The sequence below is a fragment of the Medicago truncatula genome, chromosome 2 (genome assembly GCF_003473485.1).
Source record: "Medicago truncatula cultivar Jemalong A17 chromosome 2, MtrunA17r5.0-ANR, whole genome shotgun sequence".
Taxonomy (NCBI): Eukaryota; Viridiplantae; Streptophyta; class Magnoliopsida; order Fabales; family Fabaceae; genus Medicago; species Medicago truncatula.
In genome coordinates, this window is record NC_053043.1 from 37,423,080 (window position 1) to 37,438,952 (window position 15,873).

Below are 15,873 nucleotides of genomic sequence, written 5' to 3' on the forward strand. Positions count from 1 at the left end.
TCATAATGCGTTTTGCTCATAATGCATTTTGCAAAATATCAGCCACAACAATGCTTGATTAATTGTGTGGCCTTTCAATGTGTATATAGCTTTTGACAACTTTTACTTAGTCCTGTATATGCACTGATCAGGCTCTGCAAAATGGATCTTGTTAACTTATAACTGATATTTTCTCAGCAATAAAAAAAAAACTACTAAATGAGCTTATATGGTTTTGTAGATAAAACTAAAGATACTTAATACTACTAATCAATAATATGCATTTTCCAATGTGGTATATCTTGTGATCCTACACCATTAATAGTATGAATGAAAATTGTGGCAAGATATAGCTTTCCATGAAAAAATACATAGTATGAAAGATAGATTCCTAGAGCTTGAAACCGATCTCACATGTAAGTTCTGTTTGGTTGTAGTTAATTTCACATGAACTAACAAAGTAAACATTGAAAGGAAAAAAAGAAGCAATAGATGAGCAATCAACATCTTCATACAGTGATAGTCTAAATGATAAGCAAGGAGGGTTGGACCTAAATGAATCCATATCTCCACGCAATACTTATACACATATCCATATAGACAGATTTTCAAATTTAAGGTCTAGTTATCATGAGTAGATTAGATAACACTGAGTACAAAAACCAAAAGAAGCATGTTAACTTTGGCACCCATTGATTTTCATTTTAAGAACATTTGAAGATAAGCAATCAACAATCTATGTTTGATTATACTTGTCTCCAAGTACTTGTTTTGTGTCATAAAAGTAAGTGATTCATAATATAATAAATTATACAACAAATAACTGATGAAGAATGCAAGTTTGGTGATATTATTTGTTAAAATAAAAATGAAGGATCATGCACTAAAATCATAAAATTCTCACAATAAGGCAATATCACTTACATTGGAGATGTCAAATTCAATATTTTATGTCATAGTTTCAACAGGTTCGTTCGTATAGCAAACACCTTACAAAATATGCAAACTAAAATGCATCAAATTCTTAAAGAACGGTTCAAGGCAATTTCAAGTATGGGGTTGCATAGTCTGTTGTCAGTATGAGGAAACCATTACTAAAACACATATTTTGGCATTGAAGAATGTAACAGGAATAGAGACAATTTAAATTCCTATATCTAAATTCTAAAACACACGGTTGTAACAAAAAAAGGACATGAGTGTTGAAAGTGAAATTCAAAGAGGCATTCAATCAAACATGCAAAAGTAGAAGTAATTAAAGCTAAAAACTTAAAAAGATGATTAAATATAAATAAGTTCATAAAAGAAAAAGGAAACAACTCACTCCATATTAGGACTTGAGCATCTGTAAGCAATCACCACCGCAAAAACCGTCACCGCAGGCTGCTAGAGTCAAAATTCCCAATTTGAAATCAATAATGATAGTCTTTGGCTACGTTAATTCATTGTGGAAATAAAAATTATTTTGAACACAACAATATGAAGTTTGTGAGGTGCAAACCGTAATCTAAACATGAACAAACAAATCAAAATGGAAAGAAAAAACTAAACAAAACTAAAAAAAAAAAAGATCTGCACAAAGTTTCAAAGAAAAACTAAATCTTTTTTCTCCAGAGTTTCATGTGAAGTATTTGTTATGTAAAATAGCATAAAGCGTCTCATTGACTACCAAACATGATTCGATATTGAAGCTCCGAAATTGTGAGTTAATTTCAAAACCACAAATTCGTAATCTTTCAGGCTTGTCTCACTCAAAGAACGTCGGTGGCTCGGTGTCACTCTCATCGATCTTGCACACAAAGAACAACCAAACATCTGATTATTCTCTCCTTCTTATGATTTTCCCTTGCCTCCCAAAAATTTGTGGCTGGGTACAGATGAAGAAAGAAGCACTTTTCACTTACACACGGAATGACACGACAGAGAAATACAAAGAAGGCGGCGAGGGAGAGAAGGCAGAGAGAAGAAAGAGCGCATCAATAAGAGAATTGAAATAAAGGAGAAATAGAAGAGTTCCTTCTGCCAGCTGAAGAAGTTTTTAGGATTGAGATACATGAGGGGAGAATATTGAAATCTGTTTTAGTGGCAAATGACCAAATTGAAGCTAGCTATCATAAACTAACCACCTAACATTGCCAAGCATACAAAAGCCTCACTACCATCCCTTAAACACACCACAGGCAGACTATACAAAAAAAATGCACAGCATGAATAAGTCTTCTGCACCAAGCCTCGATGAGATACTTATCAATCTGCAGCAAAACAGTAGCAGGAAAAAGCTCCCAGCCCCACGCAACCCACCTTAGTAATATGCCCTTCAAATCTACCAACGGATTCAACACCATGTATTTTACATAAGTGGTTTTGAACGACGCATAAACTTCCAATAACATCTGCTACAAATTGAAACATAATTGGCAAGTAACTTGTTAAAGAGTTCATTGAAGAATGTAAAAAGAGTGGAGACAATTTCACAAATAAATTTATCTCTCATGTCATGTCAGATAGACTATAGACTTCAAACAATTTGAATGATGAAAAGTAAAATTTAAAATGTTTTGGAAGCATGACAGAGTTATAAATATAAAGTAAACCTACTTAAATGTGATTGAAACATACTGCTACACTCACTATTACTCATACTTGCTTCTTTCATGGTTAGAATCAAAGGAGTCTGTTTGGGTGGAGTGTGAAGAGGAGATGGTGAGATGCTTGGTTTCCTATGGATGGGGCGGAGAGGGTTGGCGGTGGTGATGATGATAAGAGGAAGAAGAAGAAAGACGTGCTTGTTTTGGGAAAGAGAAAACGCGTGTGTTGTGTTTTGTTATCAGCAGCTGTTTTGTTTTCCTATGCGCGTGTATCAATTTTCAAGGAATGAGATTTGATCAATGGCTCATGTGCTAACCTCCCCTAATTACAATGATCTAACGGTCTGGATAGTTTGGAGCCAAAAAAGTAGGTTAAGGGTTTGGAAATTAGGGTAAGCATGTTTGCTAGGATTATATATAAAGGATGAGCATATATATATCAGCAGCTGTTTTGTTTTCCTATGCGCGTGTATCAATTTTCAAGGAATGAGATTTGATCAATGGCTCATGTGCTAACCTCCCCTAATTACAATGATCTAACGGTCTGGATAGTTTGGAGCCAAAAAAGTAGGTTAAGGGTTTGGAAATTAGGGTAAGCATGTTTGCTAGGATTATATATAAAGGATTACAAAGAAAAATTATAATACACTGCACAACCCGATGTCACCTATGAGAGCATACCGTTTCTTTCCCAAGACCACAAACGAACAAAAAAAAAATGAAGTCTTCAAATGTAATATTGCTTTATTATAAAACACTAGATACAACTTGTAGAAGCTGTGATTTTGCAAGCACAGGGTCAAGTCGTCAGACAAATACATACAACGAAGGGGTGAATTTCGAAAACACGTAACAATGTAAAACAACGAATACACAATTTTTTTACACAAAACCGTATATAATCAACACTTTATAAAAACAAATACAAACATACACATAATCCAATTACCAAGCTAGATCAACCATGTTACAAATCCAAAGCAAATGAATGTTAAAGCAATGCTTCTTCACCTCTGCTTTGTATGCACGTGGTACCATATTACTAACTAGATAGTGAAGTAGGATACATGTTCAGCGTGATCTATTGAAGCAACACCTCACAAATCGACTTTGGTGCTTCACAGTCTCACTAGTAAAATATTATCAATGATCGGTTAGAGCTGTCCAGTTTTATACGTTCGTCCCGACATCGTGGGAGCACGAGTCAGTTGCGGCGGAGCCATAAATTTTTTGGAGCTTGGGCAAAATAAAACAATGATAAGTTTTAGTGACAGCCGCAACCGTAGGTAGAGATCCATAATGTTTTAAAAATGATCTCCTTAGAATTACCTACGGTTTTTTTCCGTAGGTAAAGGTGGAAAACAAGCAGTGACAATCATTTGGCAATAACAACAGATTTAGCTACGGAAATTTGCCCTATAGTGACAGATTTTGGCCGTCACTAAAATTCAAATTTCTTGTAAATTTCTTGTAACAATACAAAGAAAGCATGGGTTGAGCCCGGGCGCGTTCCCGAACTAGTTGGGTGGTAAAATCTCCCCTGCGAGTCACCTAGGAGTTCCACACAGACATATAGATTCGTAAATCACCCCAAGGCCACGAAATTGGCCTCCACCATCCGAGTTCATATCTATTATCCCCCTTGACTAATCTTCATATATGATATGATCCATGCGGTGGCTGGAAAATTCAATCTAAAAACGGATGGGTGCACGATTAGTGAATCTGAGAAAAGGTAGGTGTGAATAGCGGGTCTGTGACATAAGACTAATGGGTGCTCAGATGCTGGGCTGCGAATGGCCCATGAAGGAGGACTGAGTTTGCACAATTCGAGTAACAAAATACAACATAAAACAGGTGGTGCAGAAAGTAGTCTGCTCAAGTCTACTTTTCTATTAATTCAAGTTCTAAAATAAACACTAATCATTCAATCCACTCGTCCATAAATAAAATCTTGGTCTCTTAAATACTCTTAGTAAACTACTATCATTTTTGAAATATTAATAAATTAATAAATCAACAAACAAAGTAGTCAAATTTTATATTACTCATAAATCAAATAAATACATATAAAATTATCACACGATAACAAATATACATATAAGGGACAATAATCAAAATATTACTAAGATAATTATATATAAAATAAATAATTAGAATGATGATACTTAGAAATAATTAAAATAAAATATGCGCAAATTTTTTTTTTGGCAAGAAGAAACTTATTGTATTTCATTCATAATAATAATAGATATACAAGATGAAATCCTAATATGAATATGGAAACTAGAATGACACAAAGTCACTCTAGCAAAGCTATGAACGACTTCGTTAACTAGCGGGAGCCCAAGAACATAATAGGACAAAAAAACACGGCCTTCCCCCAAAATGAAATTGCTGGGAAAGACACCCCCGCAAACCTGTTTTGCGGGGAATAAAGAGAAAGAGGAAAAAAAAAAAAAAAAAAAAAAGGTAGTTTTGGACTTTTTTTTTTCATGTATGGCAGATTTGGAATTTTTTTTCATTGTATGGCAGACAAAAAAAAAATTATAAATCTGTAGATGGTGATAGTGGACCTCCAACTTCATACCTATTTGTTCAAACTAGTTGAGCTATCTAAATCCATATGCTCAGTATTATTTTTTTTTGTCTAGTAGCTTAGTGGCTATAGCTCACACAATTAAATGTGAAAAAGTGGGGTGTTCGGGATTCGAACTTCAGCCCCTGCATAAATTATACAATGTTCATACCAATTGAGCTAAGCTCACGGGGACGTATTCTTTAATTATTTTTGTCGTGCATTCCTACCTTAAGAAAGGCTTCGATTCACCATTGTATTATTGTTGATCACCATTACTGGCTACCCATAATCACAAAGATAATAATAAGTTAATAACAATTAACATACAAATATGTGTCATTAAAAAAATGCAAAAATACCGTCACGGAGGTGATAGCATAGGAGCATAGTATAATTATTATTCAGAACATGTGAATAATAACAAACAAATAGAAAAAATAAAATAAAATAAAAATACACCATCTTTTTGAGCCGGTAAACATGGTAGGTTAAGAAAAGTTGACAACGTGGCACCGAGTGTGTTGATAATCGAGCATTAAAGCGTTTGTTATTATAGCATTTTTCTGAATTGTAAGTTCATATCATATAAACTAGAACTTTTATCCGTGCTATCACCTGGATCATAAACAATGGAGAGGCTAATATATTGTTTTATGACACCCGTTTGTTTAATTTTTTAACTAAAAAATTACTTTTTGTTTTTATTTTTGTTGTGTTTGTTTTTTATTTTTAAAAAATCCTTCTTGCTAAAAAAATCATTTTTAGCCACAAAATAAAAAGTCAATTAAAGTAGTTTTTTCTAAATCTATTTATTTTATAAATGCAATGAATCAAGTGTAAGAGAGTATCAAAACAAACTAAAAATGATTTTTATGATAATAAGCAAACAAAATAGTTGTAGATTATTTTAACCCAAAATATTTTTATTTTAAAGCCGAAACAAAGGTTAAAGATCAAACGGTTATCGTAGTTTGGCGCCTAGCAATTAGGTTTAGGGTATGATTAGATCATTGCAATGTTAATTAGGATTAGTTTGACTTTGAACAACCATATGCAACTCATGGGGATTCCTGAAATTAATAACCATTACTCTGTAATCATTGCTTAGTTATGAATAACAGAAGGCTTCAAACTATGCAAACATTTCTCTGTTATAGGCTTCAAACTATGCAATCGTAGAAGCAAAATGAAAATGGGTTTGGAGATGGAGAAAGGGATGAGGGTTTGGAGATGGAGAAAGGGATGAAGGAGTTATGTTTAGAGAGAGAGAGAGAGAGAGGCAGCAACTATAGACTCGGTTATGAGAAAAGAAAGAGAAAGAGAAGTTTTGTTTTGAGAAAGATATGATCATGTGGAGCAAGATATCATATTGGTTTGATACACACATTTAATGCACCATTGGAATATGGAAGGGGAAAATTTGAATTTCAAACCAATGTGGTGAACCGTGCAAGTCAAATAAGAGTAAATGCAATTAACCCAGCATTAACATCTAGCATTGATGTGTGTGTAATCAAGCGTTAAAAAGCAATCAATGGCTGATATGTTCCAGGCACCCAAATAGATTGATCTAACGGCCACAATATTTTGGCGCCTAAAAATCCAAATTTAGGGTTTTGGAGGATTAGTTGCAGTGTTAACAAAGATTAGAAATAAGTATGAGTATGATGATATGATATGATTATTTATGTAATTTACACAAATCTAAAATCATTTATATTATTGAGACCCAGCGTTAAGGGCTTATGCGCTTTCATTTAATATGGTTATTGAAACAATGCACCTTCACACGCCTCTATGATTGCACGTAACATCGTTCGTGGATCATGATCAACGTTGTATATGATAGGTTCATGGAGATAATAAATTATAGAAATATAGAATGAAGAACAATATTTTTTAACAAAAAAATAGTGCTTGGGCAATGCACGTAAATTTTAAAACTGAATTAATCCATGTAATTATTTCTTGTTTATTTGATGGATGTCATAAACATAGTCTATGTACATAAACTTGTACAAAGACTTATAGAAGATGATTTTCATCATGGCAACAACAAAGGGTGGCTTTACACCATGCATCTGAACTAAAACCCTTTTTTACACAATATTGAGAGCAATATTCCCAGACATTGTCATCAGTAGCATTACAATATCCACTACAAATCCCATCTGCTCCACCTGCAATCAATAGAAGGTTGATAGAATTTTTGGGTGCATTAAAATTTCAAATACTAATGATTAACTCATTCAAAAATATAAATTTGAAATAAGTTAAAAATGTAGTAAATTTGTTACCGGGAGTCATAACAGAAGCAATGCACAAAATTGCAATGAAAAAAAGTAAACAATTGATTCTTGTAGCCATATTCTCTTGAAAGATAAACAAACAATATATGTTACAAACTATTTATAGAGACAGGAAGGCTAGTTGCTCCCTACCTTTCTTTGACACAGGGAAGGTATGACAATAAATTGAGTCAAAAATTAAACTACAATAAATATTTTCAAATAATATTTGGGTCATTTTTCTTCTTAATTTTAAAGTGTTAATAATAAATGCATTCATTCCATTCAATATATTTACATATATATTTTATAATTTTCCTTCAAAAATATATATTTTTTATAATTTTATTTTCAAGGGATATTTTATATTTAGAATGTCCTACATAGATATTTATTTATTTATTAAGATAAACGGTTATTATGGAATGGAATTAGTTTAGGATTACTTTTCAATTTTGTTTTATCCTTTGTTTGCTTTCTCAATTTGTTGATTACCTTAAAAAAATGGTGCGCAACTTTTTATCGACCAATGAAAATGAATCTTTGTTAGTAGTTTGTGGGTGTCATTAAAAATGTATTTATGTGATTAATATTCATTGATCGGGTAAATTACCCACCATATCTGCATGGATAGCCTAGATGTCACCTTTGTTGAATGAAAACACATATCAAAGAAGCGCTTCGACATAGCCGAACCGCTTAAAACCCACACGATTTTCAGGGTTGAACCAGCTGAATTGGTCCGGTTCGTTGCAAAGTACATAGTATGTAAGTTAAATTCAGAGTTCATATATGCTTTTTTATTTTTCCTTTTGGTATAATATTCAAAGTAAATGTGTTTGGTTTGAGTTCTAGATGCCTTTTAAGTGTTTTTCAAATGTAAAAATCAATTCTAACTATAAAATCAATCATTTTTTTGATGATTTTTGTGACAACTTCTTTCTCATACTATCATTATGTTTTTACTTACTCTCTCTGTTGCATTGGTTTTTGTGTCAATATCTCTCTTTCTTTTTAAAATTATGGTTGTCTCAAAAGTTATCAATAAAATGATTGTTCAAATAATACAACTCATAAAACTATGAGGAGTAATATTTATACAACCAATTTTGTACAACTCTTGTGACAACTACTTTTCTTCTCTTTTTATTGGACAAAAACAATGGAGAGAGAAAAAAGAAGAGAGACAATAAAAACACAAGTGAGTATAAGAAATATGGTTGTTTCAAAAGTTGTCAAAAAGTAAACGTACAAATATCATTTCTCTAAAATTATATTTGGCAATTTTTAAGAAATCAATTTTAGGGATTAAAAACAATTCTATTTGAAACTTCTATCGATACCTTTTAATTTTAGAATTGATTCTTACACACAAATTTATAATTCAACTTACTTTTTTCATCAACGTATCAAAATCCAAATGAATCTGTTTGCAACTCTCTTTAGTCATAATCAATTTTACATGAGATTCAATTCACTTAAAATCAATTATTGTCAAAGTAGAACCAAACATACTCAATTCTTGTAATAATAGAACCAAATATGGTTTATAATAGAACATTATGACGTAGTTTGATTCATGTAGTCTACCCTACCTACTGGGATATGAGTTAGTTCTTATTGTATTGTTGGTGTCCTTTATCTGTTTGTTATAATTCCTGGTACGGGCATACATGCATCTATTAGTAGGAAAATACTTGCTTGGACACAAGTGTTTGGTGTCAAACTTTATACACGCATACATGAGAAAAGGATATAGTAAAAATAATTAAATAATACTTATTTTTTAAATAATTAAATAAAATGTATTTTATATATGAGTGTCTAAATGTTGTGCCAAAAAGGTCGTGTTCAAGCAAGACTTTCTATTAGTATATCCATTTTCTGAGTCTTGTCCCCTAATCTTATCTATTATGTCATTTTCCTCATTTAAATACATGACAACATCATTGACCAAAATACTTTGACTTCAATTTTTTTGTATAAAAGTGGACTGTTAATAACTGGTTTGATTCATCAATCACTTTACTTTATTGTATTAAAATTGTATAACCTATCCACTCTCATCATAATCTCTGCAAATCTATCATCCTTGTTAATATTAAGATGAACACTTCCTCTCAATTTCTCTTCCTTTCACTCATTTCCATTTGGTTCATATCTCTTACAGCTTTTGCTGCCACTACTATTCACCCTGATGAAAGTATGATATATATTTCTACCTTAGCTCCCATTTTTTACTTTTTTAATCTAATGATTCATGTATTTGTTTGCACATAATTTCTATAGAAATTCTGTATGTATATTTTATGATATAAGTCTAAAGGTGTGAACTCTGTAATAAGAGTTTGACTTTATAATCTCAAAAGATATGATAGGTTTGTATTGTATGTATAATAGAGAAAGCTCTTGAAGTTATAGCTAAATCACTTGGTAAGAAGGATTGGAACTTTGACATTGATCCATGCAGCAATAAACCTAACTGGGTTACGCCTACGATACCGAATGTCGTAGAGAACAATGTAATTTGTAACTGCTCTGTTGCTGGTGACAACTTCTGCCATGTTGTTGAAATGTAAGTCTCTTTTTCGTCGAAGTCACCCTTTTGTATCAGCACTTTTAAGCAATTTGATATTTTTTTGTGATATAGAGGTAGGAATTTGCAGTGTTTGTGTGTGTGTGTGCAATATTTGTATCTAAAATTGATATCCCTTATAATTATCAAACTATGGTTTGAAAGTAAATTCAATATTGTCAATGTGGTGAACATGCCTTCAAATCTGGTATTTACAGTTTTTGCAGAGAGTGATTCAAATCAGGCTGCCTAGGTAATTCGAATCATGTCTCGTTTTGACTGTGTTGATTGGAATCATAACAATGAATTTATATGATGTTTCGGATCAACGTGCAGAAAGTCAATTGCTGTAGTTATCTCCCTTAGTTGATTTGAATTAGCTTCCATGGTGATTTGAAACGCGATGTGTGCAAGCTAGAAAAGGGGGAACACAAATTTGGATTCGGGATTTCGTGTTGTGAACTTTTTGGTGAGTGACTTGGGTTAATATGAATCATTAGGGAAAGAATTCAAGCTTTCTCTATTGAATCATAGAGTGAAAATCATTGAGGATTGAGAGGAATGAAAAAAAAAGAGAAATTAGAGTTTGTTCTTGTTGAACGTTGCACGCTAATTTCTTGTAACCTTTTTGTATCTTTTGTAAAGACTCGTTCATAGTGAATCAAAGAGCTTCTCTTCCCCGTAGACGTAGATCAATTTTAGGCCAAACTGCGTAAACAATCTCAATGTTATTCCTCCACTCTCCTATCTCTGCTCTTTGGTTTGATTGTTTGAGCTTTCTTCTGCACATTGGTTCTAGATTTGCTTTAGGTTGAATCATTATGTGCCGGACTGTTTAGTTTGGATATCATTATTATATGTTCAACTTTTCTTGTTGAATTCACAACAGTCAAATACTGAACTCTGCAGCAGAAGAGCTTGTTACAACTTTTTCTCTTAAATCTATCAGCAAAGAAATGCATCAGAGTTTATTACTTTATTGTGCTTATTGTTTATGTTTAACTTTTTTTTATGATAAAATTAATATAGAAATCTGAAGGGCCAAAATCTCCAAGGCACTCTCCCCTCAGAACTGAATAGGTTGCGTTACCTTCAAGTTATGTACGTAATTCCTAAACTTTCCCTCATATCCAAATTCACAATATTATTGAACTTGTTTTATATTTTCAATCACTTGTATCTATATATTATTTTGCATGACAAACTCCTACTCTCCCTCTATTACAGTGACCTAGCTCGCAATAACTTGAAAGGTCCGATTCCTAAAGAATGGGGCTCCTTGACAAATATTTATAAATTGTATGAGTTGTCTCTTACTTTTCGTATCTGGTTTTTTAACATTGATTGTTTCATATTATACGTTGTCGATCTTGACATATGGGCCTTATTTTACATCCTTTGTAGGACTTAGAATTCATTTTCTTGTATGCAAAAATAAGCTAATGACAACATGTTTCTTAATCATCATAGTGCTCTCCTCGGAAATCAATTAACGGGTTCAATACCAGTTGAGATTGCAAACCTATCTGCTCTTCAAATCTTGTGAGTTTCTCATTACCCACCTTATCAGAAAAAAAAATCAATTTGTAAGTTTGTAAACATATATGTGTTCATCAATTCAAAGAGTTTCATTGGAATTTGAACTTGTAATGGATAGGGAGTTATTTAACAATCAATTCTCTGGAAATCTTCCTCCTGGGCTTGGACATCTAACTCAAATTCAAATACTGTAAGTACTTATTTTTTCCCCCCTTTTTGATGTTCTTCCTGACATATGAAATTTAATGTTTAAAATCCACTTTGATTTTCATTGCTTAGAATCATAATTTACAGATTTTTTTTTACAATTATATATAGGCGACTTTCATCTAACAAATTTACTGGAGAACTACCTGCGACATTCGCCAAGCTCACTACATTGCAAGAGTTGTAAGTTTCAATTTTATAGTCATGTTAATGATTACTGAATTAGTTTTTATGATGCTTCATATTTTCATATCGTTTCTCAATGCAGCCGAATCGAGGACAACCAATTCTCTGGAAAGATACCTAATTTTATTCAGAACTGGACAAGTATTAATAAACTGTATGCACTTTTTTTTTTTTATTTGTTTTATTTCTAAATTTTAACTGTTTTTGTATTGCTTTAATTTTAAAATGAATTATCAATGGTTACTTTACTTTTGACAGAATGATACAAGGAAGCGGATTAAGTGGGCCGATTCCTTCTGGAATTTCACTTTTGACAAACTTAACTGACTTGTATGTATGATATTATATAATACTGATAAAGGAAGGTATGAAATTTAACTTTCATTTAATTAGGTTTACTTACATTTCAATTTGATATTCCAGGAGAATTAGTGATTTGAATGGATCCGAATATTCACATTTGCCGCAACTTAATAATATGAAATCGTTAAACAGATTGTGAGTTCATTCCTCTTCCTCTTTCTGAAATAAAAAAGAAAAAAAGCAGCAAGAATGTCATTCATAATATACAGTTGTCTATCTTATTGTTTCACAGGATTCTTAGGAATTGCAACATCAACGGAACGCTACCTGAAAATCTTAGGACTATAACAACATTAAAACACTTGTAAATGCATACTTTCTACATTATGTTATAGCAATGTTTTCTATGACAGGTTTTCTCTGTATTGTTTTAACTCGTTTTCAATATGATATATCTTTCAGAGACCTCGGCTTTAACAATTTAAGTGGAACAATTCCGAGGACGTATGCTGACATGAACGGTTTGAAATATATGTACGAAATTCATCATAGTCTCTTTACTGCAATTTATTTTGGGTTGGTCTACTTCAGTAAATATTGAGCTTTGTATATTAATATCTTGATATTCTTTTTATGGTAGATTTTTAACCGGAAACCTTCTGACTGGACCAGTGCCTTCTTGGAGAAAGAACGTGAGCGTGTGAGTTATCTTTCTAATACTACTAGCATGATTCCTTGGAATGAACTATGTAATTTATGTTGCAAAAATACTATAAACATATCATCCGTTTCGTTTTTACCTTTCTACGTTGACTTTGTTTTTTCTTTTTGCTTGTTTCCTTGCTTAGCTATATAGTTTTTGTTTTGCTTGCATTAAGTGTATGACCAACTATGATTAACTATTTATCACTAAATTAAAGATTTTATGTAATCATATGCAAATTATATCTTAAATTTTTTATCTTAAGTACTATGATAGGATCAGTAAAATCAATTCAACAAACAAGAGAATTTTATTGATGAAAATGGAGCAATAGGGTCTAGAATAAACCCACCATATTGGAGGTCTGTTAGTAATAGACTCAGTCATTACAATAGGGTCCCTGTCACCGCCACCCTCTTCAACAACAGCCTTGTCCACGAGGCTAATACGGGGAAATTTGCTTATCGACACAGCCTTGTCCTCCTATGTAGTGTCTTCAGCATTACATTTAATCAACCACTGCTTGATCACTTACCCCGTTCTCAACACAGTCCTTGAGGCTAGTACCTTTTCAGGTTCTTCTAGTTCCTGCAACTCCACTTCAAACCCTTCAGGCAAATTAGCTTCGGTAGAGTAATTCCCAATAGCCTTCTTTAATTGAGAACTTTGAAACACAGGGTGAATTCTAGCTGTGTCCGGAAATTTGAGCTTGTAGGATACCGCACTCACGGATTGGAAAAGGATCAAAATACTTTCACTATTGCAGCTACTCGAGTTTCTCTCTGAGTAAAACGAATTAGAGGAGGTGCCCTCCCGTCACCTAAAAGGGTGTAGTTATTCATGAAATGTGGTCCCTGTCATACTACAGTTTAATCTTTTGTTATTGTTCTCCTCGTCAAAACTTTAGTGCTAGGTCCATAATCATAAGTATAGTTTCCCTTATATCATAAGTTCATAACCGTATTAATCTCCAATATTCCATTCTCAAGTTTAATTGAACAGTTCTCTTATCACTTCAATTGAAGGTTGAGTTTGCTATGAACCAATTGATGAGGAGCTTATTTCTCGTCTATTTCTTAGAAAGAAACCCGTTTTGGAACATTTATGCTCTTGGAGTGTGATTGTGCAATTTTTAACGATATAGGTTTAAATTATATGGTTTTGGTCCTTAAGAATGTATTATTTATTTGTTTTTTAGTCTCTGAAATATTTTTTTTTACAACCCTGCAAAATTTATTCATATTGGAATTAGTCCTTGTAACATGTAAAATATTTGATTACAGTCCCTCAAAATAAGAACTAAAATGAATTTTAAAGAGACCGATTTCAAATTGAACTATTCTATGTTACTAAATGTTTCATCAAGTCTCTGATTGTCGCATAATTATAATATTCTAAATCAAATATTATGACTTGTGTACAGAGATCTTTCATACAATAACTTCAGCATCAGCCAAGGGAGTCAGATATGTAAAGATGAAAATGTGTAAGAATATCCTTTGCATTTATTTCACTTGTATATGCAAACTTAAGAACCTTTCTGAGACACAATCTTCTCTAATATGTCACAGGAATTTATTTTCTCCCTCATGGGGACGCAATGACACGTAAGTTTGGTATTATATAAAGCCTTTTCCATTCCGCTGTTATTATTTGATGAATCTTATTATACTAATCATGCTAAGTGCTAACTTTTTCTATCTCTTCCATCATTCTCTCAGAGGAACAGTTTCGTGTTTGAGCTTGAAATGCCCCAAACGTAAGTCTCTTTATGGTGAATTTACAATACATAGCTAAGATCTCACTATTCTTAGTGGTAATATAATTCCTTAATATCTCCAAAGTTGCTCACATGATCTGCTTCTTTCATTGCTCAACCCAGCCGCAAACTCTCTTTATATAAATTGTGGTGGAAAGCAAGCAATAGTCGACGGAAAAAGTTACGATGGTGATTCAGATTTACCTGGACCCGCTAGATTCCATGCCAATCCAACAGGAAATTGGGCATATAGCACAACTGGTGTATTCGTTGAAAGTAACCAACTTGGAGACACTTATTCCCCAAAAAATATCACCAAACTTACTATGGTGGATGCTGAATTGTATACGAATGCACGCGCTTCTCCTACTTCTTTGACTTATTACGGGTTTTGCCTTGCAAATGGAAGCTACATAGTAAATCTACATTTTGCTGAAATAATGATCCCCGATGATCAAACTTATGGTAGTCTTGGAAGGCGTGTATTTGATATCTACCTTCAGGTACATGCTTTAACAATATTCTTCCGATAGTCACTAAATGTTTCATAAAAAAGAAACGCCAGCCATTAGTTAGGCGATCGCTAGATTCATATAGGGACATTAATATATGTGTAGATTGTAATCATGACGAAACATTAACGTTGTGATTGAAATTTTGCAGGGAAAGCCGGTGCAAAAGGATTTCAATATTGCAAAAGAAGCGGGAGGAGTCGGTAAGAAAGTGATAAAACAGTTCAAAGATATCATTGTTAGTAGTAATACTTTGGAGATCCGTTTGTATTGGGCTGGAAAAGGGACACAGTCTCTCCCAAATAAATCAATATATGGTCCTCTTATATCAGCTATATCAGTGGAATCATCTGGTGAGTTATACTTTGAACCTTACTAATCTTATGCTATGATGAAGTATATGGTCCTCTTATAATCTAATATTTAAAACTCTTGTATAATAATCAAGCAGATTCTCAACCTGGAAGCATATCTGCAGACTCTTCACCTGATAGCATAACTGCAGGAGCTGTAGTTGGAATTTTGGTTGCAGCAACAATTTTAATCTTATCATTCTAGTGTTTGGTATACTAGTCTTCTTAAAAAATTGTAAGAAAGTGATCATAATTGAAATATAGCTAGAGTATTATAAAAATTATATCGAAATTTGTATA

The 15,873-nt window shown here is 32.7% G+C and overlaps 1 protein-coding gene across 1 annotated transcript; it reads left to right on the forward strand.

The window, feature by feature from the left end:
• Nucleotides 1–9,446: 9,446 nt before the first annotated feature.
• LOC11411817 (probable leucine-rich repeat receptor-like serine/threonine-protein kinase At3g14840) lies at nt 9,447–15,873 on the forward strand. The gene is made up of 19 exons (XM_003596205.4): nt 9,447–9,639; nt 9,837–10,011; nt 11,041–11,112; nt 11,239–11,310; nt 11,482–11,553; nt 11,669–11,740; nt 11,869–11,940; nt 12,026–12,097; nt 12,202–12,273; nt 12,367–12,441; nt 12,539–12,610; nt 12,709–12,780; nt 12,887–12,946; nt 14,373–14,435; nt 14,521–14,556; nt 14,671–14,708; nt 14,832–15,211; nt 15,372–15,573; nt 15,672–15,873. Exons 1-19 carry the CDS (start codon nt 9,543–9,545, stop codon nt 15,776–15,778), a joined length of 1,881 nt encoding a protein of 626 aa, XP_003596253.2. The 5' UTR covers nt 9,447–9,542; the 3' UTR covers nt 15,779–15,873.